Source organism: Passer montanus, unplaced genomic scaffold, assembly GCF_014805655.1.
Source record: "Passer montanus isolate IOZ18808 unplaced genomic scaffold, ASM1480565v1 scaffold9, whole genome shotgun sequence".
NCBI lineage: Eukaryota > Metazoa > Chordata > Aves > Passeriformes > Passeridae > Passer > Passer montanus.
This window is the reverse complement of record NW_024374367.1, coordinates 5,707,512-5,725,826: the sequence shown is the minus strand read 5'-3', so window position 1 is coordinate 5,725,826 and position 18,315 is coordinate 5,707,512. Positions and strand designations below refer to the sequence as shown.

The window sequence follows — 18,315 nt, the reverse complement described above, 5'->3', positions numbered from 1 at the left end:
CCAGAGAACAAAGAAGAAACCTGTTGTGATGGGAAAAAAGACACAGTTCTCTCCAGAGAGGCAGCAAAGCTGTTTGATTAAGAGCATCTTTCTCCCAGCCAGCTGGTTTGCTTGCAAAACAACCAACTAGACTTCATCTTTATGCAAGAGAGAAAATCTCTGTGGAGCAAATGCCATGAGTTCCATTTTCTTCACCTATATAAACCACAGGAAATCTGGGGAAATCTTTGCAGAAAAAGACTGTAGGACAAGAGGGAAAATATTTTTGCCTGAACCCTCTATTTAAAAATATTTTTAAAGGGTAATTTCAGTGCAGCATTTGAAATTCTGCAGTAAAGAGATCGATTAGAAGCTTCATCTCTAGCTTGTCTTCCTCAAAAGACACAACAGTTACTGTTGCTGTACATTTCTCTGTAGCCCCTGTCTTTGCAGGGGTGCAGCATCCCAGTCAGGCAGGTCCAATGTGTTTTCTTCATGAATGTCCTCTGGAGTCTGTCCCATGTGTGCACATCTGCCCTTTATCTGTAGCTCTCCAGCCCTGGGGCAAGAAGTCAGGACAGGACCAAGCAACCCCCATCTCCTTGACAATGGTGCCAAACTCCAAACCAAACCACGCCTTTTTTTTCTCTGCCTGTTCCTCGAATTGGAGACCAGGCTTCATTTCTGGTGTTTGTCCCATAAGCTGACCAGAGGAAAACTGGCATAGGAGCACAGGTGCAGGTTCCAAGGAGGTCAGAAGAAGGTTGCCTATGACACAGGGGCCTTTGTGGTGCCATGGTTCATTAGCCCAGGCCAGAGTTGGAGTGGAAGGACTCAGGCATCCTGTGTTTGTGCATCCTAGTTTCTTTGGCAGTTTGGTGACTCTTGGAGAAGCGTAATTGTGAGCAAAGTTTTATTCCAGTGGATGCAGCACGTAGCAAGAAGTTCACCTTCAGTTAGAGAGGATCTTAATATGACCTTCCGTAAAAAAAGGGGCATTGTTTTGAGTTTTTAAACAGCTGCTGTGTTCCACCCCACTAATGGTTGCAGTTCTGGAGTGAATAATATAAGCCTTAGATAAACACCTGGTAAAATAATTGGGATCTTTCCTGGCGGGGGGAAGCAGGCAAGTTACTCAACAAAAAGAAATTATTATTCTCACTGCGTAGGAAATGAAGTGTTCTCCTTTTCATCACCAAGTGGGCTGTCACACAAAATCTCTCCCCGCCCTTCTGGAAGCAGCCCAATGCCATTTGCAGTGCTCTCTTGCCATCTTCACTCTCATAGGAAGCCAGAGACTGTTTTAGTTAGGACTCATGTATCTTCTCCATTTTCCCTTCCGACCTTTGTCTGCTTCTCCATCCCGTCCCCGGCCTTCTTAAAAACAACCCTTCCAGCTGCCCTTCTACGGTTCTGTAGGGGAGCAAACACCATCTCCTTTCTGGAGGCAGCCGCGACATGACGGCGAGAAAAGTTTCCCCCTCTCCCTCCTGCCAAGCTCCGCGTGTCACTCGGTACGCGCCGTGTCTGCCGCTGGGCAGGACTGCAGAGCGCCGGGCCTTGGGTCTTGGCCTCCATCGGATGAACAATTTCCCCTTGAAGGTTACTCACTTCCTGTTTTCCGTATTTAGACAATCTGGGCCTATTGGGAGCTTTGATTTTTTTTGTAAACTTCAGCTGTTTTAAACGTTAAGTCGCGGGAGACTGAGGTAAGGGGAAGGAGGGGGAAAGGCCTGGAGACAAATTAGGGTTATTTAATCCCAGGGCCGTGTTCTCTCTGCAGTGTTCCAGTGACCATTAGAGCATGTGAGAGGAAGGTCAGGGGCTGACAGCATGGGAGATGGCGAGAGGGCTGCTTCACAGTGGGCCGGGGCTGGAGGCCCTGGTGTGCGTGGGGCTCTCCATGAGTGAGGCCGTGTGGCCGGCGCTCGGGATCGGCCGGGGATGCACTCCAGTGACTAATGTCTCCAATGTGTCATCTGTGCCACAAACAGCTGCGTGGAGGTGGTGAGAGCAGTGCGGCAGCTCCACAGCAGAGGCAGGGAGGAGCTTCTAACCCAGAGAGTGCTGTGCCCTTTCCCTGTGCCTATCAGTACACGCCACATTCTGACATTTGTTAGAACTTGCCCTGAAGTTTGCTAGGCTGGAGCAAGCTAACACTTGTGTGTAGCTGATAGGGCAGGTCATGTCTTCTTTATGCCTGCTTTGCAAGGGTAAACTGAGGCACAGAGCGCTGTAATTTTGCTTGTTATCAGAAAGTGAGTGTGTGAGGGAATGGGGTGAGTCCTGGCACCAGTCTGCCTCCAAAGATGTGATTTTTCATCAAGACCATATTTCCTGTGCTGCTGGGAGTAATGCTTGGAAAGAAGAAAATAGTGTGCAGTGCAGAGTGCCTGTGGGCTCAAAGGTTATGTGAACAATTTTGGTCTGTTCGTTTTTGTTCATCTAATTCTCATCTATCTATGATTTACTCTCAACATGGGGTGGTTTTACTTCCAAATGTTTCAGGGATCCACAAAAAAGAAAATAAAAATAAAACAAAATAATGGATGCACTGAATTAAAGCACAAAGGAGATGGTAAAATAATCTGTATTTTACAGCAAAATCCAGTAGGGATTGCCTTGAGATCACCCTAGCAGTATAACCGGCCACCAGAATGCCAATGTGGTCAAGTGGGAGTGAACTAAAGAACCAGAGACAAAAAATCACAACCAAATAGACAACAAAATGTCCCAGGTAAAGAAATCTGCCATGTACTCTGCCTGACAGAGAACAGGCAGGAGCTGAATCAAGAGCCAGAGGAAACTAAAAGCATTGGGGACGACTTTGGTGAAGCAGGTGTCAGAAGAAACAAGGGTCCGTGTTCACACTCTGGCACTGATAGGCCCAACTCCAAATGATTTACACAGGCTCTTGACCCTCCTGAGCCAGAATCAACTTTCTCCCAAATAGCTCCCTGCAGCCCAGAGTGCAGAACCACAGAGAGAGGAGCATGCAGGATGCAGGCAAGTGGCTGTTTTATGCCTGGTGCTGCTGCATAGGCTGGGTTAACGTTATACTTCCCTGATTCAGGTTTTTATAGACCAAACAGTAGCAGTTCCCTCCCTCAGTGGTGTGCCAAAGCCTTTCCCTGAAGGAGGAGTTAATTCACTATTGTCTTTGTACCTTCTGGAAGTTTTCTCTGCTGTATCTCTCACCCTGCAACCGCATTTTGTTCAGATGTGCTTTCAGTGCTCAGAAATGCAACTTAGCTCTTACTGCAAATGCAGGGCAGTTCTGCAGTGTCTCCCATGAGTTTCCTCTGATGAGGGTACAAGGGTCCTAGACCTCCCAGCAGCACCTTGGTGCAATGTGAGCCCTGGGTTTAGGACAAGCTCTGGATCTGGCAGGGACACATCACACTGAGCCACCAGGGCTGACTGCAAAGCTGGCACCACAGAGAATTGCACCCAAAGCTGTTGAAGCAAATGGTGTCTCTGAATTGGCACCAGCCAGCTGCCCTGGTGCTGAGGTTTGATCTGTTAGACCCGGAGCAGCCTGGTTTGCACTCATATCACCATGCTTAAAGAACAGTCACTCTCACTCAGAAATGTTTACTTGCAAGGACCAGATGGCCCAGGGAATTGGGCTAAACAAAGCATTTTACTTCTAGGTCATGCATTCTAATCCAGTCCAGGTTGGTGATAAATGAGCATACTCACCTGATAGCCACTTTTGGCTTCGTTTTTGGTTGTTTTTCAGGCTAATTTCCAAGGGGAGATGCCTCACCACAAAATGTCCCTCTCTGCCCTGCCACAGTTGGTCCTGATTTGACTGTCTCTGTGGAGAAGCCAAGGATCAAATGTTCCATGGCGCCAGACTGTTTTCTTTTGCAGCCTGCAGGTAAGGGGAAGTTGTCCTATTTCTGGCTGTGTCACGCCTGCTCTGCGGATGGGCAGGAGCTCAGTTTGTAAATCTGCTGCCCCAACCCCCTCCACCAAAGTGAAAAGAATTTTTTTAAAAATGGGAAAATGCTTAATTGCAGTTGACATATAGGCACTGTCTGCTATGAACTTTACATGCAATCACAGATAACAGCATCAAAATTAATGCCTGCTTCCCACTTGTCCTTCTATAAGCAATAAACGTTTGGCAAGTCAGTAAATAACAAAATTCTCATGTGGCCATCTACAGGTCACCAGGATACTTAAGAAGTTTGCGTTAATTATACCATGTTTGCCATCAAAGAGGGGATATTAACCCTTTCAAACTGTTGCAGGAAAGCAGTGGAACCATTTGAAAGTAAGTAAATAAAATCTTGTCACTAAAAGTGCAACATTTGCAAAATAATAATAAAAAGAGGGATGTTTGAAGCAAAAACCTCAGTAGACATCATGGAAAATACAGTACCTTTTCAGCTTCCCTTTTATTTATTTTGTATTTTGACATCAAACACTCCCTGTAACCTAATCTTCTTGGCTTTTGATGTGGCCGTGGAGACATGACAATTAAGCACCGCTTAAAACAATAATCCCAACAACAGGAACCAAAGGCAAGTAATGTCAGGGTTCCCCCCTCACAAAAATCCTGTCCCCCAGTGTTTGGTGGCAGTGAAAGGACTATAAATCCCAATTTGTTGCCTTGATATCTGCTCTGTGCTTACACTTTACGTTGAACTTTACACACTTGCTCCATTTCCATTCCCTGCTGTTTGTTTTTCTTCTGCTATGCGAAATGTCTGGAGACAAACACAATACACACATTGCAGAGAGATGGTTTGATCTTTCACAGATTAGTGCCACCTGACAAACATGGGATTATTTATTATCTGTGTTGCAGGAACTGCTGAAGCCCCTGCTCAGAGAAGCACGCTCCTCAGGGCGCTGGGGATGCACCACCCCTCCTGACAGCCTGATGGATTATGGCCCCAGTTCTGTCAGTGCATCCAACCAAACCAGCAAAGAGGCAGAGAGGCAGCCCCCAGGTAAGCACCATCACAACCTGAATGGGATGTGTCCTGTGCAACCAAAGCAAACAGCTTGGTTATTCCAAATTTTAAAGAGATATTGCTAGTTCTCATTTCTCAAAGATTGAGGGATAGAGGCTGATTTTAGCTATAATCCCATTTTAAACCTGTCTGAAAAAGAACATGTTTCTTTTTAAATGAAGCTTGCACAGTATGCTATAAACTGCCTCTTTTTTTTTCCTTTTTTTTTTAATGGTTGTTTGCACTAAGCCTTGCAGAACAAGTTAGAGAGATGATTAACTCGTCTGAAATGATGCAGGAAGGCCTTGTCCCAGTCGGGTGTTCTTCCTTCAGCACATGGAGAGCTGCTGCAGCTCCGTGGTATTCACAAGCAGGGCTTGCAACCAGGGCTGGGCAGGAGGCTGCAGGGGGAAAGGCAAGAACTCCTCCAAAGGGCTGGAATTCACACACACACACAGAGAGAGAGAGAAAAAGGAACGCAGGTTATTTTTTCCCTTAATGAGTAAAGAGTTATCCCCAAGCTGGTTTCACAGGGGGTCAAAGGAGGAAACCCAAAATTCACTAGCAGTTTTCTTGAAAATATTGTTGCAGCAGCAGCAGCAGCAATGCCCACCCCTACACACTTTGCAAGACTTTTCTTCACTTTGGAAGGCCCCGAGGGGTTCCTTGTGTGGGTCAAACCCCACTGTGCGATGAAAGCAGCTGCAGTTTTGGTGTCATGGAAGATCTGTTTGGTCAGCCCTTTTCTCCATCCTCACATGCCAGTCCATGTGCACACCTCCCTGCACTCAGGCCTGTTCCCAGGGCAGCTCCAGGCTGGCCATCCCCCCTTGCTCCCTTCACCCTGCCACTGATAATGACAAATGGCAAGAAACAGGTTTCCAGGTGGAGAGAACTTTCCCTGGTCTCATACAGGTCCTGCCTTGAAATCCATTAGGCAGCTGGCCTCTTTTCTATGTTTACAATGCTTTTAAAATGTGTTTTTAATGTAAAAGTATTTCTCCAAACACTTTAATAAAACACACCAAAAAAAATTTCAAGAGAAATCACAGTTCATCATCTCTAATGTGGCTGCTCCCTCAAAATTTAAACTAGTTTAGAAACTTAGGCACACTTAACTGCTTGACCTCATCACTCCAAAACAACACTGGAGAATGAGTTTTTGTACCTGTGCTTCCAATACTAAATCATTCTTTAACTACCTTCTTTTGTTCTACCCTGTTAGGGTTTCAAAATATCATAGTCTGCTCTGCATAAAGTATAAGCTAATAATTCTGCTGGCAACAATGATGATAATTTTTCCTCTCTCCCCATTAAAAGCAGCTTTTATGACATGAAGCAGGGCACAGGTAGTTTCACAAAAAAGGTATTTATTATTCTTAGCAATATTCACCTTGAAGGAATATGAGGAAAGCATACACTTTTTACAGACAATATATAAACATGTTGTACATAATTAACAATAATTTAGTTCACTAATCCAAAAATAAGCAAAATAAAAATTAAAATAAAAACAGAAAATACTGAAGAATTTTTTTATGCTGATACAAGTACAAAATAATTTAAATCTCAACTGCTGTTGTCTATGCTGCAGTGACTGACAATATATTGCACTTTGTCAACTGTATCAGTAATCCCTGTCTTTCACCCACACCCCTTCCCCTCTGCCCAAATCCTACAGAAATTTAAGTTGGGTACAAATAATGTACAACTGTACCATTGTAAAAGGTAAAAAGTAAAAAGGACCTAATTTTTTACCTCAGTAGATTAAAAATTCTTATGATTTCTCTCAACCAATTTAGTTTCCCATTTATTTCCACTTCTTTACAAAGTGCACCTATATGCCTACACAGACCAAAAAAAAAGAGGAAAGCAGGATTTTCATGGCTGCTTGGTTCTTAATTATAAAATACTACATTTTAGTAGGCTTAAAAATTACAGGCTTAAAAAAATTTACATACATCCTTTTTTTGTTTCATTCTGTTTTTTTCTTTAAAGCAGGACTTTTGCAGTAAAGATACAATTTGGCTTGATCCAAAAAACAAAAAAAAAAAGGAAAAAGAAAAACCCAACAACAAAATAGTTAAAATTTAAAAAAATAAAATAAAAAGCTTTTCACGAGTTAAGCTTACGTGGTTTACATTATCAAACCCCTCTGTTCATTGGGGCATTTTCATCAGAAGTATACCTAAATATGTACACCTTATGTTATACTGGAGCTTGTGTTCACGAGAGGCATCAGATCATAACAATCAATAGAATACACTTCACATTGGCAATAGCTTTGTGTTCGGTCATTTACGTACAATATGGTTTCATAATGGGAGATTTAATTTTTTTTTTTTTGTTCTTTTCTTGTTTTCATATAAAATCCGCTACGGAAAACAGACGTTCCCCTTAGAACGATGCTTTCCCTCAGCTGTCTCTGTGTCTGGGATTTGATGGATGTGTGAAGCTCAAACTGATTGTCTCTCTTTTCCCCTCTCCAGTGATCTCAGCCTCATTTCTGCCCTTCCTCCCGGTGGGCTCCACCGGGGCTGGGTGCCTGAGACAGCAGGGCTGGCTGCATGTGCATGTGGTGCCCGCACTGCCCAAAGTTTACCCAAGCAGCTAATCTGCATTTTTAAGCGACAGCTGCCAACACAACAGAACAAAATGCTTCAACCTCCAAAGTCTGCGAGCAGGATGGGTTTCGTGCCCCATTATAGTTTTGGCTGTGTTAGAACTTCTACAGGCATTTACCAAAATTGTGTTGCAGCTATCCACCCCTTGCTAGTGCAGGATTGCCTTCCCCAGAGTTTTTTCCCAACAGTTTTTCTGACCTAGGTTGTCTGGTTTGAGGAACAATAGGGTAGTTGGGAGAGGGGCTCTTTTTAAAATAAATCTTTCATGTTAGGGAGAAGAATGAAGGAATTGTGTCAAAATAATCACCATCTTGGGTATATTAAAATCCCGAATTACGGCTACATTTTTGCTTTGTTCCTCGCCCTCGCAATCCTTTCCCCCTTCCTGGTAACTTTGGTATGGAAGATAGATGGAGCTAATCCAAGAGGGCTGTTGAGTACATTTCCCCTCTCCTTGTTTTGAAGGCAGCTTTTCTTACAGGGTAGCCATTGCAAATGACAGCACAAAAACATGCAATCAGAGGGGTTGAGGCTTTTTGTGGAAAACAAAATAAATATGATTTTGTGTCTGATTTTAAAACTTATGGTTTAATAAAGATGCCCTTTTCTTTCTCTTGATTTTTTTTCTACTTTTCTTTTTTGGCTTTTTTTCTTCTTTTCTTTCCCCTATCCCAAGCAAAGTCCGCAATAGAAATCCAGCATGCCTGGCTTCCAGTGAGCCAATTCCATCCCGGGAGGCTGCTTATATCTCTTTACAATATTCACAGTAATAACAAAGAGAGAAAGGAAAACCAGTTCCAAGCCTTCTCTTTCAGCTTCTGCCATCTTTTGCTTCCTGCTGGACCATTAAGTATCGAACAGGTGAGTTCCTTTTTCTTATACCTGAGGGGGCAAAGTGCATTACAGGCACCACTACACATTTCTGCAGAAGACCCATCATTTGCAAGTTTTAGTCCAGCATTAAAAGTTAACCACATGGGAGCAAAGGTCTCCTTTTGCCATCCCTACATTCTCCTCTTGGCAGAACCTTGTCTTACTTGGTGTCATCTTAGGCAAAGTCCCATGTTCTTAATATCTGGATGGGTCTCTTGGTCATCAGGTTTTATCCCATGGCTGTAACCATGCTGGATGGGTGTGGGTGTCCAAATGAGATGCTGGAAGATGGGTGGATGGGGGTAGGTGTTGGTAGGATGTGTCCAGAGTGGCTGAAAGGGGGCAAATGCCCCATGGGTGCCATGTGACTGGCAAGGGCAGCAGCGCTGAAGGGAGACGACTTCTCCTGCATGCACTTGGACAGTTCCTCAAAACACTCAGAGCCTTTCTTGCTTTTCTTTGATTTGTTGGACATTTTCCTATTCCTGGTCTGAATTCCTTCCTTTTTCATGGTCAGAGGCCTGTTCACCTGCAAGAAATGAGAAAATCAGGCTCATGCAGACAAAATGACTTTATTGTGCAAAAATGAAAATATTTGGACAGTCCCCATGTGTTTTTCCTGGATGGAGACCTTTTTCTGGCCAAAAAAAATGGTGTTTCTCTCTGCAGAACTTGTTTATATTGATTTGTTTAATAAAACCACACACACAAAAAACCCCTAGACATGAAAAACAAATTGAACTGAATTTGGCAGCTGATGACTCTCTTTCCCGTAGGCTTACCCTCAGTCCTCATTAATTTCCTAATAGAAGATCAAACTAGGAGGCACACGCTGACCCAAATTCAGTCCTGAGACATGAGCAATCTTGTACCAGTAACCTCTGTTACCTACAGTGTAAATAACCATCCAACGTACCAAGTGTTCCTGCTTAGGATTAATTTCTTTTAAAAAAATTAAATAATACAACAAAGCCTTAGACACAATTATTTTTTTACAAGTCAAAATGAAGATAGCCCATCAGGATTAATTTTTGCACAGAGCCCATTCCAAATGGCCTCTGTTTCTGGAGGGAAACAGCACACAAAACCCCCTTAGTTAAAACCAAGTGTGGCAGCTCTGTTTTGCCTGGTTTGCCCAAGCTAGAAGCCAAGCTAATACATTGTAATGTCACTGAACTTAGCATCACTATGCTGACAAAGAACGGCTGTCACTTCCCAGGGGAACCTTAGAGACGGGGAAGGAATAAAACAACAACCAAACCCCTGAAACCAATAAAAGCCCAGTGTACACCACGCAGTTAAGACATCAATCCACACTAGGCAAGCAGCGACACATGAGATGAGTAAATACTCACATTGTGCAATTTATAGTAGAGTCCACAGGCATTACAAACTGGGTCCCCGTTTGCATTACGTCGCCATAAGGTCGTGGTGGTTGTCTGACAGTTGGCACAACAAGTCCCCGCTCTCCTGGCCGCTGACTAACCAAAAGAAAAAGAAAATTAAAATGTATCACCAGGTGGGGGGAGATCATGAGAAAGGTCAAATTGGACTCAATATTTAGTTTGGGGAGAACTTGTTACTGAAGAGCATCAGGGCTGGAGGAAAGCTGCTGTCAGTTGTAAGTTTTATGGACGTTATGTTTTTGTTTAAATTTAAATATTCTCCTATGCAAACTTTCAAACCCCATGGCACTCTGTGTGCAACGGAAGTAAGGAGAGAAACAATGAATCTTCGATTCCACAAACAAAAATTTTAGAGGGGGGGGAAATAATCTTGACTTTTTCAAATTTTCCCTTTTCACGATTCTAAAATGCATCATTAAAATGCGTTTCCCTTTTTCTTTGATGATGAATTTAGTCTGTGATAAGGATGGGACTGGATTTTGAAAACATCTTTAAGAATGTGATTTTTACCCCTTCTCTGGCCCTTGAAAGGTGGACACAAAAGAAAATGAACCACATTACTTAGCTGGGTGCAGTATTTATCAGAGCCATCACTGACAATTCAGTTTGCATTTACAAGTGAAAGGGAGAAAACAAAACCGGCTCCAACTTTCTTTAAATATTTAGCAAACCAAATTTCATGCCTTGCAGCAATGATTCCGCTGACCCCCGTCTGCCGCCTCTGTCCCTACTTAGTTCCTTGGCTGACAAGCCCTCCAACAACTGTCTTAAAATTAAACAAAACCGCCAAAAAATCCACCACCCTTTCATAAAACTATTGTTCTGCTGAAACCAAGGTGAGGGGAAAGAAGAAAGCCCAAACATTCACCCACCTCCCAAAACAAGAACAGGAAAAGTAGAGCTGCAGGCGCCCGTGATTCCTGGACGGGCCCTTGTCTAGCAGACCCCATAAAGCGTCCTTTGTGCATGGACAGTGACGTATAAACTGTTATAGACAGACTAACTGCACCCCGTATTTGGGGAAATTATTTTGTATTAGGAGCCTTCAGCCCTGCCTCTAGAAGTGGTCAAAACACCAAGTCCATTTTGTGCTACTGAATTAATAACGAGGATTCGGTATTTTCTTAAATTGGAGTTTACTTCCCAAAGCGTATCAATCGCGGTCGTTCCCCGGGGCCTTGCTCCCTGGATATTTCTGCAATTAGCCATGGAGAGCCATGGGGTGAAGCCCAGCAAAGCTCACAGCAATGCACAGGGCAGAGGATTCCCAGAGAACTCGGTGTTTCCCTGCCCGCCAGCCCGGTGGGGAGCGGGCACCGCTGGAAGCACAGCTCGGCCCGCTCACCAAAGAGGGGCACAGAGTTCTGTTCTCACTTGCTCCTGATTTATGCCATGGCCCCCTGTAACTGTCCCAAAGCTGATGGACAGTTCAGCAGCTTTAGGCAAGAATCAGGCCCTCGGAGACTCACATATTTCGGTGCCTTACTGGCCTGTGAGAACAGGCCAAAGGCAGAAAGAGGGGGTAACCCCCTACTGCAAATGCACTCATGCAACCCAAACACAATTAATGCCAGACGTCCAAATGCTGACATTATTAATATGATCACTTTGTTATTGCATGGCAGATGAACAAACTCCCAAAGATGGCCACCTCCTCTCCCCCGCAAACAAGCAAACTACAGTGGAAAAAGGGGCAATAAACAAAGTTGTAAATCAATTAAAACTAAACATTTAAACAGCTAAACACTAAAAGAAAACCTCTCTAGTGCCCCCCAAACCCTGCACAGTGAGCTAAGTATAACAGTCTCCCAACACACTGGAAGGTGGAGATCTATGTTTGCATATTTGAGATGGCTTACTGATACTCAAAACTCTGCTGCTTAACTCTATGGCCTGTCCCATTCAGTCTGGAAAGCACTTGAGCTTGAGAGACGATAATGTTACACTGTTGTCTTAACATTTTTCTATATGTCAGTCACTTTAGAAGGCAAGTCATTAAGAAGCTTACATAGCTGAAATTCTGACTCAGGGCAGAAATCTTCTATATCCCATCCCAGTGTTAGAACAGTAATGCCAATTTTCTGCTCTCTAAACCTCATTGATATTTGCCCACGAATAGCTAGGAGACTTAGGCACCATAAATCACAAAGCTCCAAAAAATATATTTATTATTCTTAGCATTTTACGCATTATTTGTGGAGTAGAGTGTATTAGAAATTTCAAAACAGCAAGCATGACTGGCAAGGCTTGCCTATAGAAACTCTCTAAAGCTTTTAGAGTCAGGAAACAGATACACAAAGTTTCATTATCTTTAACGTACAGATATCCGGATAGGAAACTACTACCAGGAGCTTAGAAAGGACTTTTTTTTTTTTAATCAGTCAAATGAAAATACAAAGTATAGGTGACTCCATGGAAAAATAATAGGATTTTTTTTAACAGTAGGGGATTGTCTGGGGAGGGAACCAATATTAATATTGCCAGAGAATATAAGAGTGAGAATTACTTCATGGCTTTTATACAAATAATTTTTAAGTAGGGAGCAGTAGCTTTGACTCATCTGATTTGTTTTGCTTTTGTGGAGCTGTAACTTTTTTTTAGTACACGGTGGAGGACATTCATGCTCATAACCCTTTCGCTCCCAGTGTGCGCCCAAACCGTCCCAAGAGGCCAAGTAAATGAGGAATTAAATTAAAAGCTGTCATCTGAGGACAAACGGGGAGAAGGACACGCGATATCCCGCATGCATTGTGAGCGGCAGGGATGCCTGGGACAGGCGGGCTCGGGGTGGGGGCGGAGGGGCGATGTGCCCCGAGGCGCGGCAGTGACCTCGCCGTGACTGACCCCGTACAGTACAGCTCGGCTCCACGCAGGGGCTCGGCAGCGATGAGGCACGGCCGGCTCGTGCCTGTGTGTGGTCCCGCTGCCTGATTTATCCCCAAACCCGGGAGAAATAAAGACACCTACCAGCCTTCGCTTGGGCTTAATGAGAGGTCGGTTTTGGCCGTTCATTTTGTGGTAGAGCCCGCAGGCGTTGCACAGGTAATGCCCGGTGCCGTCTCTTCTCCAGAGAGGGGTGGCAGTGGCTCCACAGTTCACGCACTCTCTGCCTTCTAAATGGAAACACGAAGACAACAGATTCCTTTCTTTAAAAACAAATTCACAAAATCTTTTTGCGTTGCCCTTTAGGCATTTTTCAGGAGTCAAAACAGTGTGTTAATTCTGTTAATTAAGCACAACCAGGCAGCAGTGACATCTACAGTACAGGCAGCAAGGAGCTCGGTGTTTCAAGAACTCCCAGGCTCCAGTGAGTATTTTATGCCATGATCAGGAATAGGCAGCACTCTCTGCAAAGTGAGAAAGAGTGACACTCTTATTGTGTCAGATGGAAGTTATCGTTTCAGCAAGAACTCCCTCAGCCTTCACTGGGCACCGCTCCCCTCCCGGATCTATTGCACTCCGGTGGTGAAATCCTGTGTTCCCCTGCCCAGAAACACCCGTGCACACAAACACTCACACCTGCAAACACACAACACGTTAGAGAGAGAGTCAGAGGAAGAGGTTTTCTAGAAATAAACCTAAGCAAAAAGACCTCCAATTCTGCGCTTTCTTTCTTGTTGCAAATGCTACAGGTTGAGAAAGTAGAGCCGAGCAGATTGGGAATGGATACAAAATACCAGAGTCTCAGTTATGATTTTTGTTCTAAAGGCATAAAAACACTGTTAATGCTGTTCTTTGAGAAAGTTCAGTTTCACTGGACATTACTGTAAAAAACAGCTTGAGTGTTTTTCTGTTTCTGTGATTTTTCAACAATCCAGTTTGGATTTGGTAAGGGAGCAGTTTACCCTCGTTATTAGTTTTAGTACAATGTGGTAAACATAGCATTGTAGAATGGCTGCATTAAATAAAACACAACATGTAACTCCAAGATATCTGTTTCTGCATCAGAAAGCTTCCTGCTAAAAGTTCATTTGCCTTGGATGGTTTGAGGGCAGGTCTGCTTAATATAGAAATCTCTCTTAATACCGTTTATGCAAATCCTAGAGTATTTAACTGGAAAGGAAATTCTTTTTGCTAATAACTGAAGCAGGCCATGTCGAGTTCAGCGGGGCTTGTGTCTGCCTTAATCTAGGGAGTGGGTAGCTTTTAAACAACACAGTCTAGAGAGAGAAATGAGGGGAGCTCTGCGGCACTGCATTTGTAGCTCTTGTCCCTCCTAGGGCAGGAAGCTGCAGGAGTCGTCCTGTCGTGATCTTAGTTTTCCTACAAAAACACTGAGTGGTCACGAACTTTCCCCAGTTCCTTACACTGGGAGCTCCCTTACAGAGGGAGAAAAAAAAAAAACAACTGTAAAACAAAAGAAAAAAGGTCCTTGTTTCCCCCATCTAAAAACCAGCAGCAGCTACAGGACAAAAAATTTTAAAAAGCTACTCCTTTCTGTCTTTAGAGACCTGGATCTTGAGCCAGATTCCAGACTTAGGAGGTTTGGGCTACCCACTGCCTGTACCTTCTCTTCTATGCCCTACAATTGCATACACATAGTAGCAACTGCCTGGAAATAACGGCAGAGAAAGAATGTATTTTCCCCTTCCGAGGAATTATTTGAAACAGTACTGATGAGCTTGTAAAATAGCTGGTATTTTTGTTGCAAAACTCATAAGAGATCACATTTCTAAATTATTGTCTACTTAAATAAAAACATGTAGTGTATTCATAAGCAAATACGTTCAATGGAACACATATGCAAATGCCTATAGGGCCATTTATTTTTAAAGGACTGTCTAAATTAAGCCCCAGTATATTGCAGTTTATTTCCTTCCACTGGTGAGGATATTAAACCAAGAAAGTCAGTAGAATTACATAAATTGTCATAATTTGTGTCTAGCTGTACAACTACTGTGATTTCAAAGTGGGGTCAAAACTTTGTTCATCGCCTAATTTACGGATTTAGGACTCCACTTTTAGAATAAATGCAAGGAAGGGTGAACACGGGAAAGGTCTGCAGGCAGTTGTTTGGAAGCAGAGATATGTCTGATTCAGGGTAAAAAAAAAAAAAAAAAGCGAGGGGAGTCTTTTCTAGTTAAAGTTAGGCTGGAGTAAGTTAGCAGTGACTGGACACCTTAGTCTTTTGCACTGGTATGTAAACTACATTTGAACTTTTGCTCTTGTAAAACGCGAAGGGAAAAAGGCCTTTTGCGATCTGAAAGAGACAGGCCAGGGAAGTTTCGCTTTCATCTTGCACTGGGGCTTTGGGTGGTGTTAATGGAGAGACGTGGAAATTACGGAGGGACAAATACCTATCCCTGGAAAGTCCCCATGTGTCATCCATGGGCCTCGGCCTGACTTGAGGGAGCAGGGTCGAGCCTGAGCCCCTCGGGAGCCTGAGGCCTGCTTTTCTCCGATGGAAAGGGTTCGGGTTTCTCTCTCCATATAAATCCCTCTTTGTACAAGGCGGTCTGCTGGCTCAGGCTGCCCTGGTCCCCCGTCCGAGCGCCCTGTGCCCAGTGCCGGGGGCATCGGCACCCACAGGAGCCCAGTCCAAGCTCCATCTCCTACTTTCAAAAGCCCAGAAAAGCAGAAGCAAGCAGTCACCTGTCCCTCTGTCCCGAAGAGGGCCAACACAAGCACCCAGCCTCGCAGCAGCCCGCATGCTCACCCCGAGACCGGCGCAGCACCCGCACAAAGCCCCGGGAGCGCGGCCCTTCCAGGCGGGACGGCCGCGGGGAGCGTCACTTACCCGAGCAGGACCGGGCCTTGCTCCGCGGCTTGGGGGTGAAGCTGGACGCGGGGCCCCCCAGAAAGCTGCCCGGGTGGAAGAGGCTGCTGCTGTAGTCGTGGGCTGCCGGCACGTAGGAGGGGTAGGTGGGGATGGGGTGGTGGGTGGAGGGCTGGGCCCCCATGCTGGTGAGGCTGCTTCTGAGCGGGCTGGCGCTCTCCATCTTCATCCCCTCCGACAGCGACACTTGGTACTTGATGCTGTCTTTGTCCTCCTGCCGAGCCCCGGCGGAGGAAGAAGGGGAGGCGGCGCTGGTGGAGTTGGGGTCTGGTGACACTTCCTTGGGAGGGGTCGGGGGGAAGCCGAAGAGGTGGGAGCCGGAGTGCGAGGCCGGGGTGAGCGAAGACACGGAGGCGGTGCTGGAGGTGCTGCTGCCCGGGTACACCGAGATGGCCCCAGGCGCTCCCGCCGCCGAGGGGTGCAGGGGTGTCTTGGTGAAGGGGCTGACGGTCCAGGGGTTGTGGTGATGGGCAGACAGTGCCGCCTTGCTGCTGTCCAGCCAAGGGATCCCGGGGCTGTGGATAAGATGAGGCCGGCACATTTGACTCCCGGTCAGGCGGGCTGTAGAAACACAAGAGCGTTTGGGGTCAGCGTGGGGCGGCTTAGCCCGGAGCGGCTGGGGGGGACCCCAGCTCCCCGTGGCTGGGCAGCTCCTCGGTCTGCCGGCAGCCGGAGGACGGGCGGCCACGGGAGAGGCTTCACAACCCAGGGAAGAGCAGCCAGGCTGGTGCAGCAGCCCCTTCCCCCTATCCCATCTGAGGGACATGCCGGCCAGCCCGGCCAGAAGGAGCAAGGGGAGCAGGAGGGGCAAACCTTTTCCTCACACCCCCGTCCTAGGAAAACGCAGCAAACCCCTTTCTGCTCTATCTTTCTGAGCTGCCGTAATGCTCTCTCTTCGGCTCCTAAGAACACCCCCAAATAAAATCCATCGCCGGTTTGAATCGGTTTGTATTTTGCATCCGGGAAGTAGCCGTGTCTGAGAAGTTTTAGCCCGTGCGCACACTGTTTCCCCTTCCTCTCTCACCTCCCCCCTTTCTTTCCCTCCCCTCCGCTAGCCCTTGGTTATCCCTAGGGTTAAAATCCACCCGTGCCTGCCTGTCTATCCTGTTTTCGATCTCCTCTATCCCGGCTCCGACGCACCGAAGTTTCACCGAGTGAAACTTCTCACCCCGCGCAGGACAGGAGACCCGCGGGGCCCGGAGCGCTGCCGAGCGCGGGGAAGGGGCCGGGGTGCTGATTTACCGTGCGCCTGGCTGTAGGAGACCCTGGCCCGGGCATGGGCGGAATTGGCGTAGTAAGGGTTGCCCTGGGAGTCCAGGTGGTTGAAGAAGACGTCGACTTCATCCGGAGGTAGGAGCTGCGCTGGTTCCATGTAGTTGTGAGGCAGCCCGGGGTGGTGGCTGTCGGGGTGCTGCCCGTTGAGCACGGCGTGGTGGGCCATCCAGCGAGGCTGATCCGTGGCCACCTCCATGGCCTTGGGCCTCCCCTTTCACCCACCCCCGGGCCAGGAGCGAGCGGCGCTCGGTGGGGGCGGGGAGCGCTGCTCGGGGGGTCGCTTTTGACGCTGCCTGGTGGGTTTTAAGATATTGGGGTGGCTTTTCTTAGAAAGAAAACCGCCGGGTGACTGAAGCGCGCCCTCTGAGGCGTGGGAGAGGACCCCAGAAGTCAGCGTGTCCCTCTGTCAACAGGCGGGGAGAGGAGGCAGGTCCGGGGAAGCGCCAGGGCAGCACCTGTAGGGAGAGACAGGAGGGTTCAGCAGCTCGGCAGCCGTGGGTGCGCTGCTCGCCGGGCCGGCTCCCGGCCGGCTTCTTTTCCCAGAGGTACATGGAAGGGGAGGGGGAAGCAGAGCCCCTCCTCCCTTCCAAAAATATCCTGTCCCCAAAACTCCTTGCCTTGCTCTCTCCCTGCTCATTGCTCCACAAAATAAACAGAGATGCATTTCAAACTCTTTAACTAAAAACAAAAAGGAGAAAAAGAAGAGGGAAAAAAAGGAAAAAAGGGAAAAAAGGAAATAGTTTTGTTCTTCCCCCCCCCCCCGCCTCGCTAGAAACGTCAATAGGAGTTTTTCCAGCTGGCTTCAAAAGCGGGGTTAAAAAGGAAGAACGGCAGAACTAATATAGCGTAGTTCTAGCAAGAACTCCAACTGACACAAAAGGAAAAGGAGGGGGAGAAATAGGGAGGGGGTAGACAAGGAGAGTGGAGAGAAGGGTGTTTAGAGAAGGCAGCGAGTGCGCCCTGGCAGCGGCGGCGACCCCCCCGCGCCCCACACTTACCCGGCGCGGGCGGCTGGGTGGCGATGAATGCCGGCGTGGAGGATGCGAGCGCGGCAGAGAGGGGGAGAACGGAGGGGGAACGAAAAAAAGCGAAGAGGGAGAGGAGGGGGGAAAGGCAGAGCGAGCGCGGGAAGAGCAGAGGAGGCTGGATGGAGAGTGTTACTCAGATGGCAAAGCCGCTGCTCTGGCCGACTCGGTCCCATCCCCGCGCATCCTATATGAGCGCTGGCGCCAGCTGGCCGCGGCGCCGCAGACGGGCCGGGGTGCGCAGGGCCGGCGGCCGGGCCAGCCAATCCCGCCGCCCCACACCGCCCCCAACCGCACCCCCGGCCCCAAACGGAGCCGGCCCGGGGGGGGGGGGGCGGGGCAGACCCCCCCCCTCCCCCCCCCTCCCCCTGCCCCCAGCATCTCGCCCGG

General features: G+C 47.0%; 1 protein-coding gene across 3 annotated transcripts in view; it reads right to left on the bottom strand.

Moving 5' to 3' along the window:
- Positions 1 to 6,299: 6,299 nt before the first annotated feature.
- Positions 6,300 to 18,315, bottom strand: part of GATA2 (GATA binding protein 2) — a 19,806-nt gene continuing 7,790 nt past the window's right edge. For 2 of the 3 annotated variants that reach the window (XM_039734343.1, XM_039734342.1), the window contains exons 2-6: positions 16,868 to 17,355; positions 15,587 to 16,186; positions 12,817 to 12,962; positions 9,799 to 9,924; positions 6,300 to 8,972 (exon numbers count right to left, since the gene is read on the bottom strand). In XM_039734343.1, the coding sequence (XP_039590277.1) occupies positions 8,673 to 8,972; positions 9,799 to 9,924; positions 12,817 to 12,962; positions 15,587 to 16,186; positions 16,868 to 17,096 (1,401 nt within the window). In that variant the 5' untranslated portion in view covers positions 17,097 to 17,355 and the 3' untranslated portion in view covers positions 6,300 to 8,672. Of the gene's footprint in view, positions 8,973 to 9,798; positions 9,925 to 12,816; positions 12,963 to 15,586; positions 16,187 to 16,867; positions 17,356 to 17,898; positions 18,275 to 18,315 lie in introns of those variants that run through there. The other variant, XM_039734341.1, reaches the window with a different exon arrangement.